The 25272-nt window shown below is 34.5% G+C and overlaps 1 protein-coding gene across 3 annotated transcripts in view; it reads right to left on the bottom strand.

The window, feature by feature from the left end:
• SLIT2 (slit guidance ligand 2) overlaps nucleotides 1-25272 on the bottom strand; it is a 270443-nt gene that overhangs the window by 23816 nt on the left and 221355 nt on the right. For all 3 annotated transcript variants that reach the window (XM_050895400.1, XM_050895399.1, XM_050895398.1), the window contains 7 exons: nucleotides 23909-23980; nucleotides 23608-23679; nucleotides 22162-22233; nucleotides 19476-19639; nucleotides 14133-14257; nucleotides 13902-13999; nucleotides 12333-12472 (listed from right to left, as the gene is read on the bottom strand). In XM_050895400.1, the coding sequence (XP_050751357.1) occupies nucleotides 12333-12472; nucleotides 13902-13999; nucleotides 14133-14257; nucleotides 19476-19639; nucleotides 22162-22233; nucleotides 23608-23679; nucleotides 23909-23980 (743 nt within the window). The remainder of the gene's footprint in view (nucleotides 1-12332; nucleotides 12473-13901; nucleotides 14000-14132; nucleotides 14258-19475; nucleotides 19640-22161; nucleotides 22234-23607; nucleotides 23680-23908; nucleotides 23981-25272) is intronic.

Raw genomic sequence — 25272 nt, 5'->3', positions numbered from 1 at the left:
CAAACATCTACCCTTCCCTGCTGCTAGAAGCAGTGGCTCTGATTTCCAACATGGGCTGTATAATCTATAAAATATTTTAATATGGTTAAAATATGATTTTATTTGCAACTTTATGACAAGGAAAAACTTACAGGTGTCTAAACAGATCAACAATGTCTTGTTCCCTGACTAATTAATCAGAAAGTACCATGAATAGTGCACTTGCAAAGTTTATCACTGGTTTGTAAGATAGATATACTTATTCCAGCATCCATATGAAGAATATACGTATAATCAACAGGTATAAACCCTGTGCCTGCTGAATTCAGGGACTCACAGGTCTGTCATGCCCTAAAACTATGGAAGGAGTAAGGTTGCCCCTTGTCATTTGTCAAGTAATAAAACACGAGCTAGTAAGCAAAGAGAAGTAAAACTGTACACCAAAATGAGGAAGAAAAGAGCAGAAGATAGCACTGGATGAGCAGGTACTTTCACTGCTCAAGTTGAATGTTCCTTATCAAAGAGGCACAATATTTGGTATCCCTCAGTTTTACTTATCTGAGTGTGGTAGTGGCCTGCAGTGTAGTTAGCTGAAGAACCAGTATCTGCTGGAGGGCAGCCTGAGATTAAAATAGCATATAATGGCTTCACCCCTTTCCTGTAACTGTTAACACAGTACTGAGGATGAGGACAGCACCACCATGAATACGGTATGGGGAAAGAAGGACAGACCATTTAGGGACACAATTTGGGTAGAATCAGGAACAGGTAGATTGGAAAAAGGGAGAAAGGTACAGGATAATAACATTGGAATGGAGATTTTGGAGAGAGTATATGAATGAAGATATCTTCCAGAATACATACACATATGTGTGTGTGTGTATGTGTATCAGTTCATCAGCTACTACTGTCATTAAGCAATAAGGTTTCTGACATTTTACACTGTTCCTTGCCAAGTACCTAGCACCACACAGAACGTGTCTTCTTCCTTACATGGGCTTCTCTGGAATTACAGAAGTACACATCATAATAAACTGAAAGCAACAGTAGATAGTTAAAGGTCTATTTGTCTTTTTTTTTTTTTTACAGGTTCAACAGATCCTCCAGAGAAATTTGTCCTTTCCACAGCAAGTGTGCTTACATACTAGTGTTTAAAACTGCCTATCATGAATATGAATACTGACTACCCAGGACTTGAGACATTATTTCCAGGACTTATCTCTTAGGGTATGTAGAACTTATTTCAAATGATGGACAAATAAACAAAAACTTAGAAGAGTTGAGGAACAGTCTACATTAAAGCAAGGATAGAGAAAAGGGCAAAACTGAACCTGAGCCAAAAATGGTTATGCTGGATAAAAACACGTCTGAAACATGTATGCTAAGTGATAAGACGTGGGACCTCTACAATCTTCAAAAATGAGAGGAGAAGCCAAAACCAGCTAGACAAGTACTTTGCAGCCATCCAAATGATCCAGACTGGTTCTACACAAAGATTTAAAAAAAAAAAAAATTGATAGCACATTACCAATTTGCAAGTAGTGCATTTTCCCTACAAAACCAAATAAAGCTTTGAGTTAACACAAGAAAATGGCCTTCAAGCACAGGCTACTTAACAGTCCTCAGGAAAACTGTCAGCAACAATGTGACTTAGTCAATATATGTAAGAAACTGAATGAAGATCAAATGCAAGCCACTGAAGATGACTAATACAAAGGATTTTAATTCTATCCTCAAAGCCTCTTCAAACTCTCAATGGACTTATTAGTCTGGAAATGTGCAAGTGTTATGACTAGGTCAGTGCACAAAGAATCCTGAAATACCAGGGATTCTTTGCATCCCACAATATATCAAACAAAAACCAGATCCCTTTCTCTTTTCAAAGGGTTTTGTTCAAACAAATACATATATAAGAGGAAGTAATTCTTCACATAGCATTTAGTCAATTTGCACAACTTGTTGTAATAGCTGAAATCCATTTAAAGGCCAGCAACATTTAAGAGCGAGATATAAATATGGGAACAGAGAATTCAGATTTTCAGGAACATGGAGTGGATTAAGCAAAAATCACTGTTTTTTTTTAACCTAGTTTGTACACATTCCTATGGCTTAGAAATGTATATATGTGCCTACATATATGTGTATATATGCATATATACACACACACACACAAATATCTTATTATGGCATATATTCTATATTAAATTACAGGCAAAACTGCAAAATATATGACACCCCAATTACAAATAATAAAAATATGGCTGTTCAGTACTTACAAGACTTGGACAAAAACACCTCTAATCATTCTCAAGATTATAAATTCTAACAGTATATCAGAGACTTTCTGAAAGTGACATATTGAGCCTATCTTTCAAGCAGGGCTGGAGGTTTGCTGTCTCTAGATAGATTCACAGTAAAAGTTCAGTGGAAACCCCCCAAAATACCTAGAGAAAGGCAAATTAGGACTGGCGTAATAGGAGCAAGCAATCTCACCATTGCTGTCAACATTACTGAACTGGCATTGATTTTGCTGCAGGATAGTAACTGGGCCATAGCATAGATTATTATTGGCACAGACCTCTGAAATTTCATGTGTAGCAAACAGCTTTACTGAGTAGTGTCTAAGCCTGTCTATTCCCTCCCCCCGCCCCCCATCCAGGTACTTATAAAATACATGATTTCTTAGTTAGAGTACACTGCATTTTAGTAGTCATAGGTTGATGGCCCTAATATCTTCTGAACTACACTGAAAGCTGAATCACCTAATGAAAAGCTCAGGGGCACTTGAAAAGTCTTCATTCCCAAGTCATAGCTGTGAATCCTGCATAGAGACTGAGGGTCAAACTGGAAGTTTAAGTTTGAAACAGGCTTACAGTTTTGAAAAATGTCCACTTCAAATCATAAGATCAATGTTACACTACGAGGCCTACTGCAGCCAAATGGCTTGCAAACTTCATCAGGTATTTTTGAGATTATGGTCAGACTTTGATCTGAGTACTCTGTAGAAAAGTGCACAGACTGAAAAAGAAGAGAAACAATGATTCAAAAACCCATTTGTCTTTAAAAGACAGGATTTTTTGTGCTGTGACAGCATAAAAGGAAGGAAAGTTTCCCCTTGCATTTGCAAACTGTATGCACTGTGAAGTAAGTCAGAATCATATCACTGGAGGGAGCTTTCAGTTAAACCGTCCATTAGCAACTAGCCTAGGGAAGGAAACGGGAATCAAGGAAAGGACATGGTAAACATGGTGGTCCATGTAGTGAAATAATAATGTAAAAACTCCTATGAACAAAAAAGTCAGTTTTACATAAAGTACAGATTTTCATTATAAAGAAAGAATAGCATTCATGACAGAGTTGCACACAGGATCAGTAAAAAGAAAAACAAGAAAAATTTAAGATGGAATCCAAAATATGTACATCAGATACTGAATTTCTGAATGAAAATATAAATACCAGAAGAACAAACCAAAATAACCCAAATGCGAGGTCTTCATTTGTACTGTTAACAGATTTATATTCTGAATGGAGCATTCCCATAACCAAAATAGAACTGTTTGCGAAAAAGTTAATAGAAAAGGTAAGTAAAAATATGTGACATGGAATCTGAACCACTGAAGAATAGTTTCCTGGTAAAGCAACATCTCTTTTCGCGTACTGAATAACCAATGTGTTATTCAGAATTTAACTGAGACAAGTTGAAGGGGAGAAAGTAATTTTGTTGAAATGAAAAGATAGTGATGAAAGTGAAACACACATTGAGGGAAATAACAGATTTACCAAGTTAGGCTCCTTGGCTTTACTGGAAGGAAATCTTAGAGAGTTCCCTGATTTGGGAAGCATAATACAATGTTTTAAAAAACATACTTCAAAATAATGAAAAAAGATTGTGAAACAAATCTCTCAATTCAAGGAAGCTTGACACCAATGTGTGTGTACATACTTTTATTCATCTAATAATATTGTAACTGAGGCTTCTGTAAGAGCTTGGCTAAGTAATTATGTTTTTGAAAGATGGGAACATTTCTGTATGTAGGAAAATAAGCAACAGACTAGTTTGTTTAAAAATAAGCCGTGGATAAAGTGTCAAAAATCCTATGAAAAGCTTCCAAAGTTTAATTAGAACCAGCAATAACTCTTTTCATAAGACATCTTGCTTAATTAATCTAGGAAGTCTGGATTCTGGTATGGAGTAGCACTGCAACCAGCGGAACTCTGCGTGGTCAGCACAGTCCAAAACACAACCCTCCGAGGTCAAGACTGGAATATTTACTGAGATTTTGCAGCTAGATATAGAGGATGATGCAGACTTAAACAGCCAGACAACACTATTAAATACTGATGATGAATTGTGTGTAATCCTTGATTAACTAACCAAAGTTGTAAGTTTACTAGATTCACAGGTCAGTTTGTGTTTCCTCTGTGAATGTTAATTCCCTCTTATGACTTGATGAGATTATAAATCACAGAAAAACTTAATCATAGAATCATAGAATACCAGGTTGGAAGGGACCTTAAGGATCATCTGGTCCAAACTTTCTTGGCAAAAGCACAGTCTAGACAAGATGGCCCAGCACCCTGTGCAGCTGAATCTTAAAAGTGTCCAATGTTGGGGAATCCACCACTTCCCTGGGGAGATTATTCCAATGGCTGATTGTTCTCATCGTGGAAAATTTTCCTCTCGTGTCCTATCGGAATCTCCCCAGGAGTAACTTGTACCCATTACCCCTCATCTTTTCCATGTGACTTCTTGTAAAAAGAGAGTCTCCGTCTTCTTTGTAGGCACCCTTTAAATACTGCAACATGGTGACAAGGTCTCTCCTAAGCCTTCTTTTCTCAAGGCTGAACAAACCCTTAACTCTGGGTTTTCCAATATATAAAGACGTGTAGTGCAACAAATAATGAGGAACAATGCAATGAGGTGAAAAAGGATTTACATCGTTGTTATTTTGAATAATTGGGCAATAAATTCAAAACACAGTCAAATAAAGCGATGTCAGCCACTATATTTCTGAATGAAGAAGAGAGCTCTAACACAAATGGACATGGGCTTCTGAGTATAATAGCACATTGCTAATTACAGGCAAGCTTACTGAAGAAACAAGCTTAAAATCACTAGCGTATTAGCAAAGCTGAGTATATTAGAATAAAAACTAAAGACAGGATGCAAAAGAAAGAATGGTCAGTTTTAATTATCAAAATCAGGTTTTTGCTAGAAGACGTATTCACTGTTCCAAAGCTAAAATAACAAATATATATTACAGACTTACTGGTAATTGCTAGAATAGCAGAATTTTATATGTGTACATATATGTCCATTCCAGCTTCTGAGCTTGGTTGCAATATATTGTGAGTCAACTTCTGCAGTATTTATGTTTTATCAATTAGGTGTTATTATCTGAGTCTTTGACTGGAAGCCTCTTGTTTAATTACTTCTGACTCAAATAGCCAATAGAGTGTAGGAGTGGTTGGAAAATGACAGTGCCATTTAACAAACTATATACAGGAAAGTGCTGCATTTTTATGAAGTGTTGAGTAGTAGTGACAATGTAGACAATGTATGAACAGTAGACAACAAATTATTTAAAGTCTTGAGCTCATTATTCAGAAAAGACAAAAATATCTACTATATGAGGGACAAAATTGCTTACAATTAAAAAAAGTTCACAGTCACAGTAGGATGCAGTTTATAACCACAAATCTGAACATTTTGTTGGAATTTAATTTTAAAGTCAAATTCTAGATCTGATTCATTGCTGGACTGTTCCTATCTGTCACCATTGCTTAACTCTGTTCATCTATCCACCATGCCTGTGGATCTCAGTGTAAGACGGGGCTTATTTAGTTTAACATTTCTAGTTGTTTTACATATGCTGTTTGGCAACAACAAAGAAATAGTAACTTTAAGGCAGGTAAGCTTTAAGACAATTAAGGAAAACAAAAGGATGGATCATAGACCAGAATTAGTAATGGCAGTGATCAAACTAGTTGCAGGTAGCTCAGCTTGCCAAGGATATCATGTATATTCCCCCTTTATGAAAATGCAGTAAAATTACTTCGATACTCGAGCTTTTAATATAGAATAGTCATTTGAAGTATATTAAGCTAGATGAAACAGAAAATTTTACGAGTGATGAAAAGCAAGAGTAGCAAAGGTATCTCTGTTCTAAGAAGCTGTAACACTTATGTGTAGTTCTTACAAGAATGAGGACTATGATCCTGATTTAATGAAATAATTAAACATTTTATCAAGTTTGATAGGACATGATTTGCATTTGATTACTTCCATGCTTAAATTTTAGGCAGGTATTTATTTGATTACCAAGTGAATTTAAAGTAGTAACTCAACTCCTTTATTATAGTAGCAAGAAGGCCATGTAATGAAGTTTTGTAACATATAAAAATATATATATATCTGTGTCTAGGGCTTGCCTAAACTGTGATAATTACTTAAAATTATCCCTTTTTTTTTTCCTACTACTGTCACAATTCAAAAGATGTCTGGCATGATAAAACTGACTGATCCTCCAAGCAACTTATAAACCATTAATAACTTTCATGTTCAGCTGGCAAGCTAATACAAGTATGTATCACATACACATCTGCTTAATTTTGGTGCTGAACTTAGTTCACATCCCCTGGGTGTTTGATAATTTGTTTGTGAGGAATTTGCTCTTGATATAATCAGTAATTTTAATATGTTATAGTTCACACTTGTGTAATACATTTACAGTGACTACAGTCCTGTTTTGGATTCATTGCCTTTCTACCTTTAATCACATTTAAAGACATTTAAACTATCAGCAAGACTAATTATACACAGGTAACAGCTGCTTCAACTTGAAATGGAGACTTGAGTCTCTTCATAGCAGCATCCTCCCTTTACATTCCATTTGAACATAGAAATAAGTTTTTCTTTTAATTTCTGGAAGTAACTCCTAAAATTCTGTAATTTATGCTACTGGAAATCAGTGACAAAGCAAAATTTTATGCATGAATCACAGATGTCGAACTAGTTATTGTAATCTGCTTGGTTTTGTTTTGTGGATTTTTTTTAATTAAGAATAACAAAGAACTCAACTTTTATATTTATTTATACTGAGCTTGCACTTTTCCTAGTTTTTCCAGGGACAAGTACTCTTTTATAAAATCAACCAGTTTCATACTGGGATAGTAACGGAACAATGTAGAAAAAATAACTTAGGAAGTGATGAGGGGAAAGAAAAACAGGAGGCTCTCTTTGCTGTCCAGATAAGTAATAATAAAATGCAAATACGACAACACGTCTAAACGGAATACAGCTTTAAGCATGGAACATCTGTGGTTGGAATCACTTTCTGGAAATGTCTGTTCTCTCCATCAGTTACAGACAGAATTTCGGCTCTGAGTTTAAGTTGTAAGAATTATTCATCAGATGTCTAAATTAATCAACATAGATACTATAATTGCTGCCTTGCTCAACATGTTATTTCATAGATAATATATTTTTATTACTAGTGAAATACTAAATTGCTTTATAGACTGCACAATATATTTATCAAATTAAATTAATGGCAAATACACTACAAGATGATTCATTTGCTTTTAAAACTAAATATGTAACTTCATAAATATGTTGTCACTGATTATGTTAGCTCTCAGATTGTATAGATGATCAGATAGTACAAAAGATGGTTTATCTGTTAGCGAGACAGGTGTTAGGCAGAAACTTAAAAAAAATTTTAAAATCAGGAACACCCGAAGTTAGTGTCATAAATCTCTCCACTATTACCTTTCTTGTACCATCGCCTCAGCTTAATGTGGTCATTTCAGTTTCTTTAGATATTTACAGCAAAAAAAGGCCACAGAAATGATGAGCAAGAAGATTGCCATTTTATACTCCAGCATATTTTCTAGTACCATAATCTAATAAAGAAATTAAAGCAGAACAGTGCTATAAAACAGAGAATACATTAGAATGGAACCAAGGTATGTCTTTAAGGTGATGAGAATAAAGATTTCAGAAGATCACCATGTAAACTTTTTTGTTAGTCCTACCAGTGGCTGTACAAATTTTTAATACATCTGAAAAAAAAGACAATGAAGGTAGTATTAAAGTACTCTTGCACAGCGATCTGCATCTTCAACGACATTCTTTTGATATGTATTCACAGCAAGAGCCAAGTGCCTAATTTGAGGATTTGCAGTGAGCTTTCTAAATTATATCTATATACGATTTATTTGATCATTTGTAAGAACTGAAATCCATGCACCTTTAAGGAAAGGAAAGTGAGAAACCAAAGTAAGTGAAAATAGGCTTAAAAGACAACTGACCTTTTTCCACTTCATTCAGATTAGCAGCTTGCAGTGACAAAGACAGAAGAGACAAGAGACTTTTTACATTGTAATACAACAGCATAGCACATTAAGCTAATGCACGACTATAGCAGCAGAGAGGTTGATATAGCAAAATGAAGCAAGCTTCAGAGTCTCACCTACAGCAGAGCAAAACAAACAGAAAAGGTAAGAAGTACATGCCACTAGTGGCATAAGAAAGGTTTTACTTCCGGATCAATTAGATCTGTGATCTAACGACTGATGATAATGAGCAAGAGAAATGATCATCTGTAATCTATAGAATGCACATAAAATGACCTGAAGTTTACTAGACTGAGGTTAAAATAAAGGAGATGATAATGTTAAGAGAATAGTGAGGTTAAAGAGTGCAGGACATAGTGAGGTATTTTAAATGTTTTATTTCTCAAGGTTTCATCAGACACCCTGTGTCTGCTGATTCCATTTGCTTACTATTGTTTCACAGTTACAGTCTGTGATCTTAAGAAAGCTCATCGTATAGTGCAAATACCATTCTTTGTCTTTCCACCTGTAACTGTGGAGGTAATTGTAAAACTTAACTGAGGCAGAGAAAAATGGATTCCTGATTCTTAAGCAACAACATAATAAGCTTTTTTAATTGTTTGTTTTTAAATCAACACTGAGTACTTGAGAAGTGTCGATTTTCAAGGGATTGTTAGAAAAGTCAAAAAGTGACTGGTTTTGCACTGCAACATTCATTACAACATTTTTCATAGTTTTTGTATGTATTTTCAGAGTTAATTTGAGATTCTAAAAAGCCCTCCACATGAAAATAAAACTTTAAAGAAGAATGATTTACATTTCGTACCAGCAGATTTCAGCTGACTTTTTCCTTATATTGTGCTACTGAAATGTAAAGCATATTTGCAGATAACCATTCACACAGAAAAATATTCTGGGCTGGTGCACTTCCACATTCAGTACATATATGCTGTGACATCTTGAACACAGATAGTTTGAAGTATTGCCAACAGAATTAAAAGAGAACAGGACAAGCCTACAATGGTATTTTCCTGGTATGTATACTGTCCCAGTCTCTAGCAACTTACAGCTCATGGACTGAGCTAGAGATAAGTATCTCTGAATTTAAAATCTTTTTACCTGCTAAATATATAGCCTGTCTTCCAGATAGTTAACCTACTTTTTGCCCAGCTAGTACATGAATTCATTTAGTGAAAAATACGTTTCATAAAAAACCACATTAGCAATACGCATATCTGATTTTAACCTGTTCGAACAGATACCAAAATCCAAATGTTTACAAAGTTCCTCATGAAAATCACTGTATCCATACTGGACAGAGATTCTGTTATTTATCTTTCAAATCAGGCTATAGGCCAGAGAAAAAAAAATCCTATAAATAATTTGGTACCTCATACACACTTGAGGCAACTGTAAGATTACTTTATATTCTGAACACTACCATTTTGAGATCCTGAATGTGTCCAGACTACAGTCAGTCTAATTCTTAACACTGAAGGTTATTTAATTATTATGCAAGATCAAGGATGACAGACATGAAGACCCCTTGACTAGCTCAATGTTTTATATTTTCTCCTTACAATTAATCTCAAAAATGACTTAGGATCTCACACATTGTGTCCTATCCCCAGATGCTTTGTAAGATAGACAGTATATTGTAGAATTCTGTACTGTGTCCTGTGGAATGAAAAACCTGAACTGTTGCTACAATTTTTGCCCAACTTATCTATAAAATGAGTTCAGGCTCTGGTGTTGTATGTTTAAAAAAATGCATGTGTCTGTTTTTGGTAAGATGTTGAAAAAAGTCTGATAAGATAGCGTAAATTCTCAACATTTTTTAAAAAACAGAACCGCTAAACTTACTGATTACAAGTAGATTGTTTCGATTTATTTTAGAGCTGGTGAGAAGATTCTCACCTACTCACATAACCTACTGACTTCAGTAGCGATTATGAGTAGGCATTGCATCTGAAAGAATTACGGTTAGCAAACAAAAACACTTGCCATGTAAACTCATAGTATTCTCCTTTTAGAATTATGCACAATTATGAATCAAATTAAAAAATACACTTTCTTGTATTTTGACTAAAGAAGCACAACTGCAATACAAACATAAAAAATGTTACCAATGTTTATGCTCTCCTTTTTGCTCTAACCATATAGATGTACAGAGAAATGCTACAATTGCTGTTTCAATTGTAAATGTAAAATGTACATTTCAATTACAATACTACAGAAATGCAACAGGCACACTTAATCAAAGTTTTAGGCTAGCATATGTATACAAGCCTTTGTATCCACTCCATGGATATTTAATACAACACAGTCCTTCCCATGGCTTACTGTGAATACAACAAGCTATTGACTCTAGCAGTTAAATGCACCTAAAGCAATGTCAAAAATGAAGACATGAACGACACGTAAAAACACCCGTAAAGCTGTAGAGGAGGAATGCACTTGCAAATGAATTGTCTGCTATCTGATAGATACATGAAACCTCTTAGCATGAAGCCACTGAACAGGAATACTGGACTGATGTGACTTTGGTTTGCTTTCTTCCAGCCCACACAGTAGAATATCTGATCCCATTTTTAAAGGAGATAGCAATTGATCCCAGGTGAGCTGAAGCTTCACTTACATATACCTGAAATATTAGTTATAGGAGAAATAGCAAACACCTGTCTCTACTTATTGATGCTGTTACCTGTGATTTGTTTCTAAGGCTCGAATTGTCAATTGCTCTTAAGTATTAAGGTATCAGTACTTGGTAAAACAGTATTTTGTCTAAGGAGATTATGCCTGTTCTTCCAGATGTGGACCATCCACTTATTATTAAATACCTTATTCTGGCTACTTACACTTTTAACCTGTATTGCTGTAGTTAGTGTAGCTTATTCTGCATGGGGAAATTTATACCAAACATTTACCCAGCATAAGTACTGGATGAATACATATATTAGATTATGAAATTGTATTTCTTATACTTGTGTTCTATCATCTGCACTCACTGTGGGTTTCCAAGATTTAAATATTGACTTTAAATTTGAATACCCTAAAACATTTGAGCAATCCAATAGGTTGTAGAACTAATGATGGAAATTCCTTGGATTAAAAAAGAATTAGCTGTGTTTTCAATAAATTAAATTAATTCAGGAGTTCACCTCTCCTCCCAGTTTTCCAGAGCTCAAATTTGATTGATCGATTAAAGTAAAGATATAGGATGACTGAGCAGAGTTAATTTCCAAGTTACGGTGGATTTTACATTTCTTTTTTATGCATTTCAAATCATGGTTTTGTGAATTTAAGCTCTGTGTTCTCCTAGTGGTCAACTAGCTGATAGAAAATAGATCTGTCTAGTTAGAAAAACTATAAAACAATTCAATGTAAACAATAGATCCTACTTCTTGTTCTCTAGTGTTGCTGTTCTAACTATCCTCCATTCCCACAGAGACGATGACAGCAAGCAGGAGACCCTCTGTCTCAAAGAAAGGGGAATGCTTTGGCCTGGCTGCCAACTGATAGAAACAAATAATTAGACACTCTAATGATTTTTTTTTTTTTGGTGCTAGAACAGCAAGCATCACACTCTGCATTAATGTTTCTAACGGAGGGCAGGACAGCATCCAGGGGTGCCAAATTCAGTTCCTTACTGGCATAGACAGATCCTTTTCTGCCCTGTTAGTAACATGAGGTATACAGGATAAAAGCAGAATTTTTCAGATTTCTGCAGCTACAGAGGTTCTTCATTGCGGTGTCTGGGTTAGGTAAACAGGAGGGAGGGACGCATTTTGAATGATCTTTTAAATATCAAAATGCTGTAATTTCAAAACTGACAAAGGAATTAATGAGTGGGCATTAAATCTGCTTTTGACTACAAACAATATAGGAGAAAAATATGGAGGGAAACCTGGCTTTAAGTCAATTGTAGAGTAACTACTAATTCACCTACAAACTGAAAAATATTACTGTTCTGCTAGGAATTCTTCAATTACTTGTACTTTCTCTTATACTCCTACCTGTATACTCAGGTGGACAAAGGCAAGTATAGTTATTAATTCCATCCACACAAGTAGAATTATTTTCACAGTCGTTGTCTTCACAGTCATCAACATTTACTTCACAGTTTTCACCTTCAAATCCATCTGCACAAGTGCACCTGTAATACAGAAAACAAAACTAACCACATGGACATTTTAGCTGCGGAGACCAGACAAGAAGTTCTGTAATTAATAGGTACAATAATTCATAATCACTATCCCATAAAGGAACATGGTTGATGTAATATAAAAAAACATGTAATAAATGTTACCCAAATATTTTCCATATTTTAAATTACAGAAAAAAGGCTTCTAAATTCGTGCCTTAATCTTTAGTTTAAGGAGCTTCTTAAATTAAATCACTGAATATTCCTTCCTTTTGAAAAGTGAGCTACCTTTATATTATTAAGATTAGATTATATTTCTTATGCAAAGTGATCCTTTTGTTTTTTTAAAGTTAAACACATGCAAAAGACTGTGGAATCAGGGATTAGTATGTAATAGTAGTATTCCACTATCATTCCATTAAATGCACCAATATAAAGCTCTGTTAAACGTTCCATGCGCAATACATGCATTAATATAAAAAAATAAAGCCTGTATAAACTCTTCAGTAATTTTTTTTGCTTTTAAGTATGTTTATACAAAACAAATACATCAAAATAGATAGTAAATGTAAAAGATCACTCAAACATGTCTACACATACATTTTCATGTAATATGCACTATCTGTAATTTCTGCAGCTTTCATTATAAGAGTGCTTTGATTTTCAAAATATGTAGCGTTTAAACAAATAAATTAAAAAGGTCAAATTCTGAGACATGACTATGTCACTTTAAATTCTAGAGGCATAATCTTAAGATGTATACACTTAATTTTTAATAGAAAACTATTTAATCTTTGGGCAGAATCTGGATTAAAAAATAAGAAAATGTCATAATGAATTGCAGGATAATGAACTGTATCTTTTTGAAGTGTCATTTCTAACAAGCTTGAGGTGTAGATTATTAAATGACTAATAATTTCACGTAAGAATGCTAAAGAACTTTAGTTCATAATTCATGAAGTACATCTGGAGTAATTGTACTGTGTGATTAAATAACTCAAGATTAAAAATGCTCACAGCATGTTTATCTGCTGGCATAGTGAGTTTCAAATGAATCATTAATTTTCTGTTTCACTGGGATTTACATTTTATCATTTACATGCTGTCTGTTGAAGTAATATACACAACAACAGATGAATTGTGAGATTTTTTCAGCAGGGATCTAGCTAGCTATTAATTAGCATAATGGAGTCAATGCTATGTTGTCTTGACCTGACATGCCTCAACTAATCACAATCATTTGTTGTTTTTAACAGTTTCAAAGCTTTAGAAGCTTTCCAAGGATGGTGACATGTTCTGAAAATTTCAGAAGCACTGAAAATCTGCCTTTGTGGTGCACTTACCAGCAAACACAGAGAACCCAAAGATTAACACCAAAATTATTTCAGCATATAAAACTCAGTAGTTTTCCATTCTGTTATTACAATTAAAAACAACCTACCAGAAACCATCTTTTTCTCCTTCTTTCAAATGACAAGTTCCGCCATGGTGGCACGGGTTACTAATGCAAGCATGAATGGGAATATCACAGTCTTGACCCTATGCAGGGAACAACAATTATAATTTAAGTAGAAAATACAGACACTAGTGGAAGGGAGCCAAATAAAACTTAAAGGTTGTTAAGGAGAAGCTTACATTTCAGTAAGCTTTTTCCTCTTCATTCAGTACCTACCTTGAAACCATATGGGCAAGTACATCTGTAGAAGTCAACTGGATCGTTGTTGCAGGTTCCATCATTTTTACAGGGATTTGATAAACAGGGGTTACACTTAGCAAGAATATTAACATCCACGGGCCCTTAAAAACACAAATTGCATAGTTAGAAACAAACAACTATTAATTTATATTTGACAGGATATATCTGCCACATTGCTTTAAATTTTAAAATGAAATTTATATTTTAGCCTTTGTGGTGTTTCTATATGAATGGAATGCTGGACTGTCCTTAATTCTTTTGACATGACCAAATAAATTTGGGGTTGGATTTTTGGTTTAATTATCACTTTTTTTTAAAAAAAGAAGCTGACCATAAAGTGATTCCCATATCCCTATTCTCTGAAATCTATACAGTTCTGATCCATGATAATTACCTTCCCTTTGTATTAACAAAATGAAGAATACAATTTCAGCTTTTGTCTCTTTAGGGGGTAAAAACCGCCTCTGACAAAAAGGGCTATCACAGTTTGCAATCCTTCCCTTGATGGTGTTACTGAGAACATTATTTTTAATATATTTTTGTTTTAATTTATTTTTTTATCTGCAGGATCACAGAGATGGCAAAATGAACTGGTAAAATTATCTGTAAATTGGCTGAACATCTGTGAACTGTAATGTAAATTGCATTGTCCAAGCTATCTCACCATAAATAGCTCTATATTGCACCTTGCTCCCTTATGGAGTCAGCCACAGTTCTGTGCATTTTTATTACTGCATGAGTTGAGCCCACAAATAATGCAAACTGTACCATGAACCTACGTGCAAATGCTTGCAGTCTAGTTTCTTATATTAATGATTTTAATGACAGAATTCAGAAATAAATATTGACAAAATCTTAAGTTTCAGAAGCCAGACTTAGAGCTTTGGCATACATAAATCTTATCCCTATTCTATAAATATTTTTTAGATATTTATTTATTTTTCTGTTGTTTTACAATTTTAATACAGCCTTTTCATGGTGAATTTTCAAGTTAGGAACCATAATTTTTTTAATTTTTTTTTTGGTCAAAGAACCAAAGAAATCACTGGTTATTTGTTAAAAACTAGAAATCACCTGTGTATAAATAATGATTCATTTTCACACACTTTGTGATAGAAAAAATTTTGAATACTGTAAGAGAAAATGGGTGACTTGGCCAAATGCCTATTAAGAGAATGAACATACATTCTCTACTATCTCCAGCTCTATTGCCTGATGACATTACTGCCTCCAGCTTGACTTCAGATTTCACCTATGAAAAAAACCTTCAGTTATCCACAGGTGATTTGTACATTTTAAGGAATAACCAGTGATTTCTTCTAACTAGACACAAACCCCAAACTCCTGAGACCTACTGGTGGAACTGCCTGATTGCTCCATAACAGGTTTTACTCAAAATGAGCCAGACTGCAAAGTTTTCCAAGCTATCAGGGCACTTTTACTGAGATATGGGGCTTTGGGTTTTTTTTAAACTTAGATTTCTTAACTTTCTTTACTTATTTTTCTTTGCACAGTTAAACTCAGATAAGTCATTGTAAAGGAGCTGACATGGAAGGAAGCCATGTGGTTATAAGGATTCAGTAGGGGGTGTTAGACAAGGAGAGGTTAACATTTTTTTTTAAATTTTTTTAAAATCTGCAGTTGCTGGTATCCTTCTGTGTCACAGCTTGCAAGCAAATCCAAAGGGATGAACACAGTAATCTGTGATAAGACGCTTATTGCCAAAGCCACAATCTATATGGATCATTGACTATTCTTGTGTTCATTACTTTATTTTGAAAGAGAAATCTATACCTGATTAAAGTTTCTGTTAGACCAGCAAACACCAGAGGTAGAAGAATTGAAACAAACACTATAGAATTAACATCTAGAAAGTCCTGCCTGTGTACTATTGCTGATTATTGCGAGAGTACATTAAGAGGTTCTGTGAAAAAAAATAAAGTGCAAGAGGCACATACTTAAAAAAAAAAAATTGTAACACTGTGCTGTAGCCTGGAAGTCTATGCTTCCTTGCCTCAACTGTTTATTCTGAACATCATATCCTCTTTTCTACTTCTCATGCAATAAAATACTAATTATTTGGCATGAATTAAAAAACATTCAGTAACTAAGGTTATTTTCCCAAACAGATTAGCAATCTAAATTTCACTTCCAAAACAGAGCCAGAAAATTGGAACCTAAGTCTCAACAAGATAGTAAACAACACTGTATCTGATTTTGTGCTGTGTTTATTTCAAACTATTATGTATGTAGTATCCAATAGAAATTAACATTTTGATTTATCATTCTTCAGTTGTAAGATCAAAAAATTGAAATGTTTCAGATATTTTTACTGAAGTCTAATGGAAAGGCAGTTCTGGAACCTATTTTCATTTGCACTATACCATTCCTTTTCTCCTTCTGCTTGTATGTGTTAAAAGACTTGCATATGAAAAAGAATTTGGTTCATAATCTATTGTTTAGTTTTTCATATTGTAGACATATATTTTCTTGAATAAGACCTAACTGGAAAAAAATCCTTAAAATGAAAGAAAAACTAAGCAGTATTCTTTTTTAAACGGTGAAAAACTAACCATATTTTATTGACAAACAGACACACACGTGGCTATCTAACATTTTTGAAGAAAAACATGACACAAACCCTCTCAAAACCAGCTTCTAGAGAAACGTGTTGCAAGAAAAACTTTGAGCTCTGACATTTTATGACTCCTATTCTCTCTTGCATATGGCTTCAAAATCAGTATCTATACTGATTCACTTAAGCTGCTAATGAAGTCACCAATTTTAGTACAATGCAGTGGAAACAATCATTTCAGTTAGATAATTTTCAGACCTCAAACCCAGGCTTTTAAAATAAGAAAACTGTTCATATGATATCTTAAATGATATATCAAGAAAAGTCAGCTGTAAATTCATCAAAGGGGAAAACAAACAGTAAACATGCGTGTCTTAGGGAAGAAGTCTGCTTGAGGTACACAAAAGGAAGGTCAGAAGGTCTGTTCTTAATCAGATCATCCACTCCAGATCTACTTATAATCTTACCTGGTATCAGAAAACCACAAGGCCCTGGAATCTCTAGAAGCAGGGCATGGATGGTAAAGGGGTAAAAGTAAAAGATTGAGAATCTGTTAGAGGCCACACAAAAAAAGAAAAAAACACCTATAAATGTAGAAAAACAACTGAAAGAAGAAAATACTAAAGGATGATTCCAGGAGTAAAAAAGTTCAAAAAAATTAGAGTAAGGTATAGTGATTTTATGGAGCTTTACAACTGAGATGAGACTTCATTTTAAAATGCTCATTTTCACTGGGAACTATTCATTATGTAAGTAAAATTCAAGGACCCTTTTCACTTTCAATTGAATCCAGAGATACTGATAAGAGGGAATTAAACACTACTCTTTTCCCATAAATATATACACAATAGCAGACCATCAACAGATATTCCGAAAACAGTCCTCTCACTCATAGCCTAAAATTTTGGTTCTAATAGGAATATAGCATCTTCCTAATTTCTATTCAGCAGTTAATTTTTAAGCAAAAGATAAAATTACTTATCTTTGAGTAACAGACACATAATGTCTTACAGGGCCACCATGTTATTGAAAAGCTGCTGATTTGCAATCTGTAATTATGAGCATCTTCATAGGACAGTGGAAGGAGAATTATTTTCTCTCAAAGGTATCCATAATACCAGATCTCCACTCTTGGAAGTGAAACAAATACAGTTCTTACCCTGCATAATAATATAAAGGATATTTTCTGATGGGCAAGAGGATGTAAGATATACTTTCTGGATTGTCTGACAGAAACATAACAATGATTGTAGGCAGGGGTGATACAGTTTTTAAAACTGACAGAGCTGGAAAATAACCAAACAGGTCCTTCATGTCCGTGCAAATATTCTTTCACTTATATCCCTACAACAGTGTGTAACAAGAGCATATCTGCAGTAATGTTCAGTGGATGCTTGCAGAGAAAACCATCAGATTGGCCCGCAAATGTCCTATCTAAAATCAGACTATGAGACTTCACAACAGATGAGTGTTATATGCAGTGCACACTGGCATGACCTCACAGATGCACTGTCGAAAAATTGCAAGAAGGATTTGGAGGGAGAGACAATTCATTGGCATCACAAGCAAAAAAATGGGTTCCAGTGGTTTTTGTTTACCAAAAAATTTTTTGACAGAAAGGCTAAGGAGAGACGACTAAATAGGATGAACATGCAGTAAAGAACAACTTTGGATGAGACAAACTCTGACAAAGTCCCATTGCTTTTTTAAGAAAGAAATTACAAAGGGATTAAGCTCACCTTTGAAGATACACTAATGGATGAATAAGTCAAAATATCTTGAAGATTACCTAGACTGTGAGAATAAGTTACTTCTACAAGAGTTAAGATCATATTTATCTGGTGCCTCAGAAATAACTATAAGCTTTGTAACGGCTTACAAGTATAAGCACACATAAATTTTTGTTGGTTTTTTTTTTTTCAATTGGGGATTTCAATGTTTCTGAATCAGGACCATGAAAAATGAAGCTACAGCAGAAGTTTTCTGTGTTTTCAAAATACTTAAGAAGGGAGAAATGGATGGACTAGAGGAAGATTAAACAGTAAAACAAACCAAGTTCTCTCTCCATGTGAGTAAAAAAGGTGCTTTTCTAACCAAAAAATAGTAAGGTTCAGAAAAAGAACCTAGGAATTAACAGACAATAATGTAAGTTGTGATATAAATGCCAGAAACATTGGTACCAACATGGAGATAAATACTCTTGGTCTAAACCCTGAGAAACCTCCCCATATAACATTTCAGAATGAGACCTCTATAGAGGTAATCACATCCTTTTATCTACCTTTTTTTTTTTTTAATGCTTTCTTCTGAAATATCAGAGGAAGCATTCTAGACATATTGATGCAATTTATTGCAGACTGCAAGGATTATGGATGTATTACAGTTTTTACTGTAAACAGTCCGAAGGAAAAGGCCATTCTTTGGCTAAGGGAAGTGTAGATGTTTAAACTGTAGTTCATGACTGAGACAGTACCAAGTACCTATGTACATCCATGTACTGAGGAATACTGTACTGCAAGTCCAAAGACTTTTTTTCTCCATCTATTTGAAAAGAATAGGCATTGAAGTCTTTAAAATAAATACAGTTCCTGAATGGAACCAATGGCTACATCCCTAAGTGACAAGGCTGAGTGAACGTGCTATAATAAATGTATTTAGAGCACACAGGACTCTTATTTCACAGCTCAACTATTTGTAAAAATTCAAAATTGAAACTTCAAAGAGAAAAACAACAACAACAGTACCTTGGCAAGTAAATTTTTTAGAAGGAGTTGTGAGAAGAAGTTTATCTGCCATTTCTCCAGGACCAGCACAACGTGCAATACCAGGTTCTTTGTATTCTGATTTTACCCAGTCAGATAGCCACTGCATGTTACAATCACAATAAAGAGGATTTGCTCCAATAGCCCTATGGAAAACAGACAAAAAAAAAGGCAATAAAGTTTTAAATGGTTGCTTTTAAAAAGTCACAAAACAGGTTGGCAAAAAAACCTTCAAACCACAAACCTGTCCTCCCTCCATCAAATTGAACGTAAGAGCATGAAGTGTCTGGATTTGGATTCTAAATCAAGAAGTGATAGTTTTAGCAGTAAACTTGGTCCAGAAACCTAGCTATTCTTAGCTGCATTATGTGTGAACCTTGGAGAGCTAATACTAACTAGCTCTGTTTCACTGTTGCTACGTAATGGCCAAGATCAGCTGCATCAGCAGAATGAAATTGATACTGGGAAATTAAGTTAGCAAGAATAAAGTATTTCTTCCGAAGCAGCCAAGGCAACCCCAGAGAGTTCCACTCTGATATTTTTCCTTTTCAGTTTATGGCTCCCAGGCTGGTACAAACCATCTGTTTCTAAGCTTCCAAATTTGATTTAATTATTTCCTCTTTGGAGCTCTCCCACTGAACTCACAGCTATGTGCAGAATTCTGTAAGAGGTCTCTGCTGCATAAGTAAATAAAACTACATTATCCTAGCTTTGTGGTAGTTACATAAGAATTGCCTTGTTATGAAAGCAAATCCATTTCTTTAAATAAATCTCTTTTTTTTAATTAAAAAATAATTTAGCTAGAGATTTTCAGAATTAATTTCTGTAAAGGCTTTTTAAGTGTCTATTTTCTCTGCTAGAAACTATAAATACTCCTAAAACTCTGAGAACAATGCTATGTTGTGTAGTTAATTTGGAGGATTGTGCTATTCTATAAAGATGTACTCATATTCCTTTTAAGAAATACAATAATCATAGAACTTTCAACAGATAATCTTGACGTGCACACACTGTCAAATGGCAGTATTAGAACATTCTCCTTCTCCAGATGTTTCAGTACTTTTTTTCAGATTGTTCCACAACTTTGGATCCGTGAGTCTTCTAGAGATAGAAGAAAATCTTTAGGAAGCAAAGGTGGTAGAAACTACCACTGCTGAAACACTCTTTTCTGCCACACTTAGCAGGAAGCCCTCTCTTAATTATTGCTACATACGTCCAGCTGAACACAAGAAAATATAGATACTTGTTTAGTCAGGCTTAAGTCAAAGCAGTAACAAAAATCAGACCTAGTGACAGGGAACTTACGATGCAAGGAGAAACACCTAGAATTTGTCCACTCCATATTTGCAAGAGTGAATGTCAACCTGAACTGAGATAACACGCTTGCTCTGCTAAAATTAAAACGTTAGCACGGATAATTGGTAGCTGTTAAGAAAAAAATAACAGCAACAACAATCAAATCTATGTAAGTTTTACTGATATTTCATGTAGATAAGCTAGTTTAATAGTAGCATTTGAATGAATTATCAATGACTTAAAGCTTAATCAGTATCATCAAACTTCTGAGAAATGGCAAATTAAATCTAAATGTCCAATACTGAACTAGAAACAGATAATTAAGTTTTTAACAACTGCAGCTGTTCAGAAACATAAAACCCAGATATATCTAAATGCACTAGTCAAGTTACTCCTCAATTGCAAGCAAAGATTTAATAACTATCCATAAACACAATGAGGTTTACAGATAGGTAACTTGTTCTAATCTAGGTTCCCATTGAAAATTAAAAACAGGAAAAGTATTGCCCCAAATTATGTTCTGAAATCAGATGCCGTGTATTTAATGTCAACTTAACAGACACCGACACAGAATCATAAAATAATTTAGGGCACTCTGGAGGTCATCTAGTCTCACCTCCTGCACAAAGCAGGGCTTACTTCAAAGTCAGAGCAGGGTTGCTCAGGGTTGTGTCCAGCTGAGCTCTGAAAATCTCCAGGGATGGAGATTCTTTTGCTTCTTTGGGCAACCTGTTCCAAAGCTGAACCACTCTCACAGTGAAGAATTTTTCATTATGTTCAGTCAAACTTCCCTTGTTGCAGCTTGTGACTGTTGACTCATTCTTCACTGTGCACCTCTGAGAAAAATCTGTCTCCATCATTGCTGTAATCCCCTTAGAGGCTTAAAGACTATTAGGTCCCTCCTTGGCATCTCCTTCTCCAGGCTACATAAGCCCAGTTCCTTTAGCCTCTCCTCACAGCTCATAAGATCCAGCCACCTCCCCACTTTGCTTGCCCCTATCCTGGATTTGCTCTGGTTCATACAGATCTGCTTTGTACCGGAGAAACTGAACACGTATTCCAGATGTGGCCTTAGGAGGGCCAAGCAGAAGGGACTGACCGCTATCCTCAATCACCTGGCTACTCGCTTTCTAAATTCAGCCCAGAGTGTCTTTAGCCTTCATTACCATAAGGGCACATGGCAGACATTCAATTTGCTGCCCACCAGGAGACCCAGGATTTTTCTGCTGAGCTGCTAGCTCTCTGGCCTGTCCCCAGCCTGTACTGATGCATGAGCTTGCTCCAGAGCAGGCCTTTGCATTTTGTCTTTGTTCAACTATATGAAATTTGCTAAACGTAACATAAAAAATGCAGTTATCATCTGAATACTCACAGGTGTGATAATGCTGAAAGATCATTAAAAGCTCCTTCAGGAACAACAGAAATATCATTGCCATGTAAAGACCTTAAAAAGAACATAAACAGAATAATATATATGCATAAAAATCAGCAGGTTAACTTTGCAAATTTCACCTTCTGTAAACAGTTTTCAGCTTTTCATATTTTTTTTCTTCCAGTTCCTCAGTGTTTTCAGCTGTTTGGGTTTTTTTTTTAAGATCTAACTGGCAGCCTACTTGTCATCTGAATTTTTTCATATTGAATTTTCATAAGAAATGTTAATAATATGATTCTTTTAAAATTGAAAGAATAAAGGTCAGTAAAAGTCGGCACATTTTTGCAAAGTACTGATTGGATTTAGGGATAACAGAAGAGTTATTTCTGACTTTTTCAGCAATTCTCTGAAATTCCCATTAATTATGTTCATACTTTTTTTTAATCTTTCATGGATTCATGGAAAATACAAGCATTGATTGTTTGTTAATACAAGTGTTAGGGTTGTTGCTTTAATTTGATAGTAAAGTTAAAGAACTAAAGACCTTATTAAGCATCAATACTGAGACTACTGTTCTCTCTCCTGTAGCAAACCTGCACAAAAATATCTCCCCTCTTCTATAAATTCATTCAGTTACATGTATATCTAACACATATAGAATTACAGTTCTTGAAATTATTCATATTTATATAAAATAATTGAAGTTATGTGAGCACACTTAAATAATGCCATGCTTGAGACATTTAATCCAACTAAGCTATTAAATGGTTATAAACTACCCAAATGGAGGCAAAAATTACATGTTCTGCTGGGGACTTTTGAGAAGGAATTTTTGCAGTTGTTTTCCTTAATGACAAACTGAATCTGCAAACTAGAGTGACTGTTCTTTATTTTCCTTTGTCCCTTTTTCTGCCCTTTCAAGCATGTTTTTCCTAGTGGTAAAATGGAAAGTTTTCTTTGAACCAAAAGGTAATGTTATTGATTTTCAATAGTTAACCATGATGTAATGGTTTTGGAAATGCTCCCATATTAAATGAAACAAGAAAGAAAGAAATTTATTGTTGGAATAAAAATACTCAAAATTCAACTGCAAAACCCCCTCATATATACTGAGGAATTTATGCATATGGCATTTTTGTTAGACTTTAATGCTTATAAAAAGGAAGAACATAACACAAAAAAGAAATACAGCCAAGATTAAAAAGCAGAAAAGTAAAAAGTGTATGTCTGTATATACAATGTTGTCCAGGGTCACATAACTTCTTGTGCAGCATTTTGAGAGTATACTTCCCCAGAATGAAGCCACTTAGATTTTTAAGGCTATGTAATTATCACTTCTCAAATACTTGATAGGTTTTAAAATCTAGTAACTTCCTACAGAATTGCTATCTGCTGCACACAAATAAAAATTCTGGAAAATAGCAATGGTTAAAAAATAATACTTACAACAACCTAAGTGATTTCAACCCATCAAAAGTCCGTGCAGGGATACACCTCAGGCGGTTGTAACTAAGAATTCTGAAAATATATAAAATACTGTCAGCAAGTCTACCAGCCATTCAGTAAACAATGCAGAGCATGACCAAAACCAGCTTTTGCACACATAGCTAGTTAGGAAACAAGTTATTTTACAGCCTCCACAACAAGCAAGCTTTAATATCAACTAAATGCCCTTTCTTTCCACGACAAAAAAAAACCAAACCACTGTAATGCTTCCAAAGAGTCACTGTTACATGTTTAAACTTACAAGGTGAGCAGCTGAGTCATGTTGCTGAAGCTCTGATTAGAAAGAGTGCTGATTCTGTTGTTACTTAAATCTCTATAAAAAATAAATGCAGAAATTCAGACCTTAGAATGACTGCCCCAGTCCTGAAACACTAAGTTAAACTGACAGACACATTATTTTTATTAGTAGAAGTAGTATCATCATTGGTATCAATACTTAAAGCAGCACATATTTTTATTTTCACATGCCATATACAAGCCCAGCAAGTGTTTAGCTTGATCAATGAAAAGCATTTTCATTTCAACACAGATGAAAAAGCAGCGCAATGCATTCTTATACAACAGCAATGTCCATCATGCTACTGAGTTAATAATGCAATCCTACATGAACCCAAGTATAGAAATGAAAGTGATGTTTTAAAGTGGAAATCATTCTAGTCATGTTCCTAATGACACCTGAGTAAATATCATCTAATACTCTACTTAACACTTACACGCTGAAGACATCAAAGCCCAAAGCTATTATTATAAGGAACACTATCTAAGATTTATAGAGAAAGTCTAAACATCTTTCTTGTTGTTCAATATTCTAATGAATAAAATCTTAAGCATAAGTATGATGGAAGCTAGAGTGGTATGCTGGTAGCTTCAAAGAAGCTTTGAAGAAGCTGTATTAAATGTGAATACTGCTTGTTCTTTATTCTCATATTGTGCTTTAGTTTTCATTTTATGTTGACTATTTCACTATTGTTTACTGTATTTTGTGGTGAAATACAGCATTTGTTTCTGAGGGGACCTTGATATTTTAACTTAAGAGTACTGTTGAATAGCTATGCAATATACATATTTCTCCGCTTGAAATTTCATGAAAGCATGTAAGACAACTGACTCATAATCATAAACGTATTAGACAAGTATAACAGAGCAATCTATTCAAAAGAGAAAGAAAAAGTTAGAAATAAACAATTTTCCTTGTTAATCTGGCGCTCAGGAGACTCGTATATAATTCCTTGTTTGGCCACAGAAGAACTATGCGTAGTGTTTTGGTTTTCCAAACACAGCTGAGGAACATTCTCAACTTCGTAACAGCAGTATGAGGATACATTCCGAAGAGATTACAATAATGTGCCCCACAGGTCTGATAAATAGAGACTGTTAATACTCATCTTATTTGCATTTTATTTACTGTTCATCTATAATTTATTGTATTACATTTGTCTGCTAAATTGTTTGTGTGTATTTTCTAATTAGGCGGTAAGGTTATATGATTTCTGGCTGTGTTTGTCAAAAATAGACCATGAGTACCTAATCTCTGTGATGGAAGCCTTGTCACTATGCCTCTAATTAACCTCATCTCTAGACATATATCCAGTCTCCACTGATGTT

Source organism: Gymnogyps californianus, chromosome 4 (assembly GCF_018139145.2).
Source record: "Gymnogyps californianus isolate 813 chromosome 4, ASM1813914v2, whole genome shotgun sequence".
Lineage (NCBI taxonomy): Eukaryota > Metazoa > Chordata > Aves > Accipitriformes > Cathartidae > Gymnogyps > Gymnogyps californianus.
The sequence above is the reverse complement of the archived record's forward strand: the minus strand, read 5'-3'. Positions and strand labels throughout refer to the sequence as shown.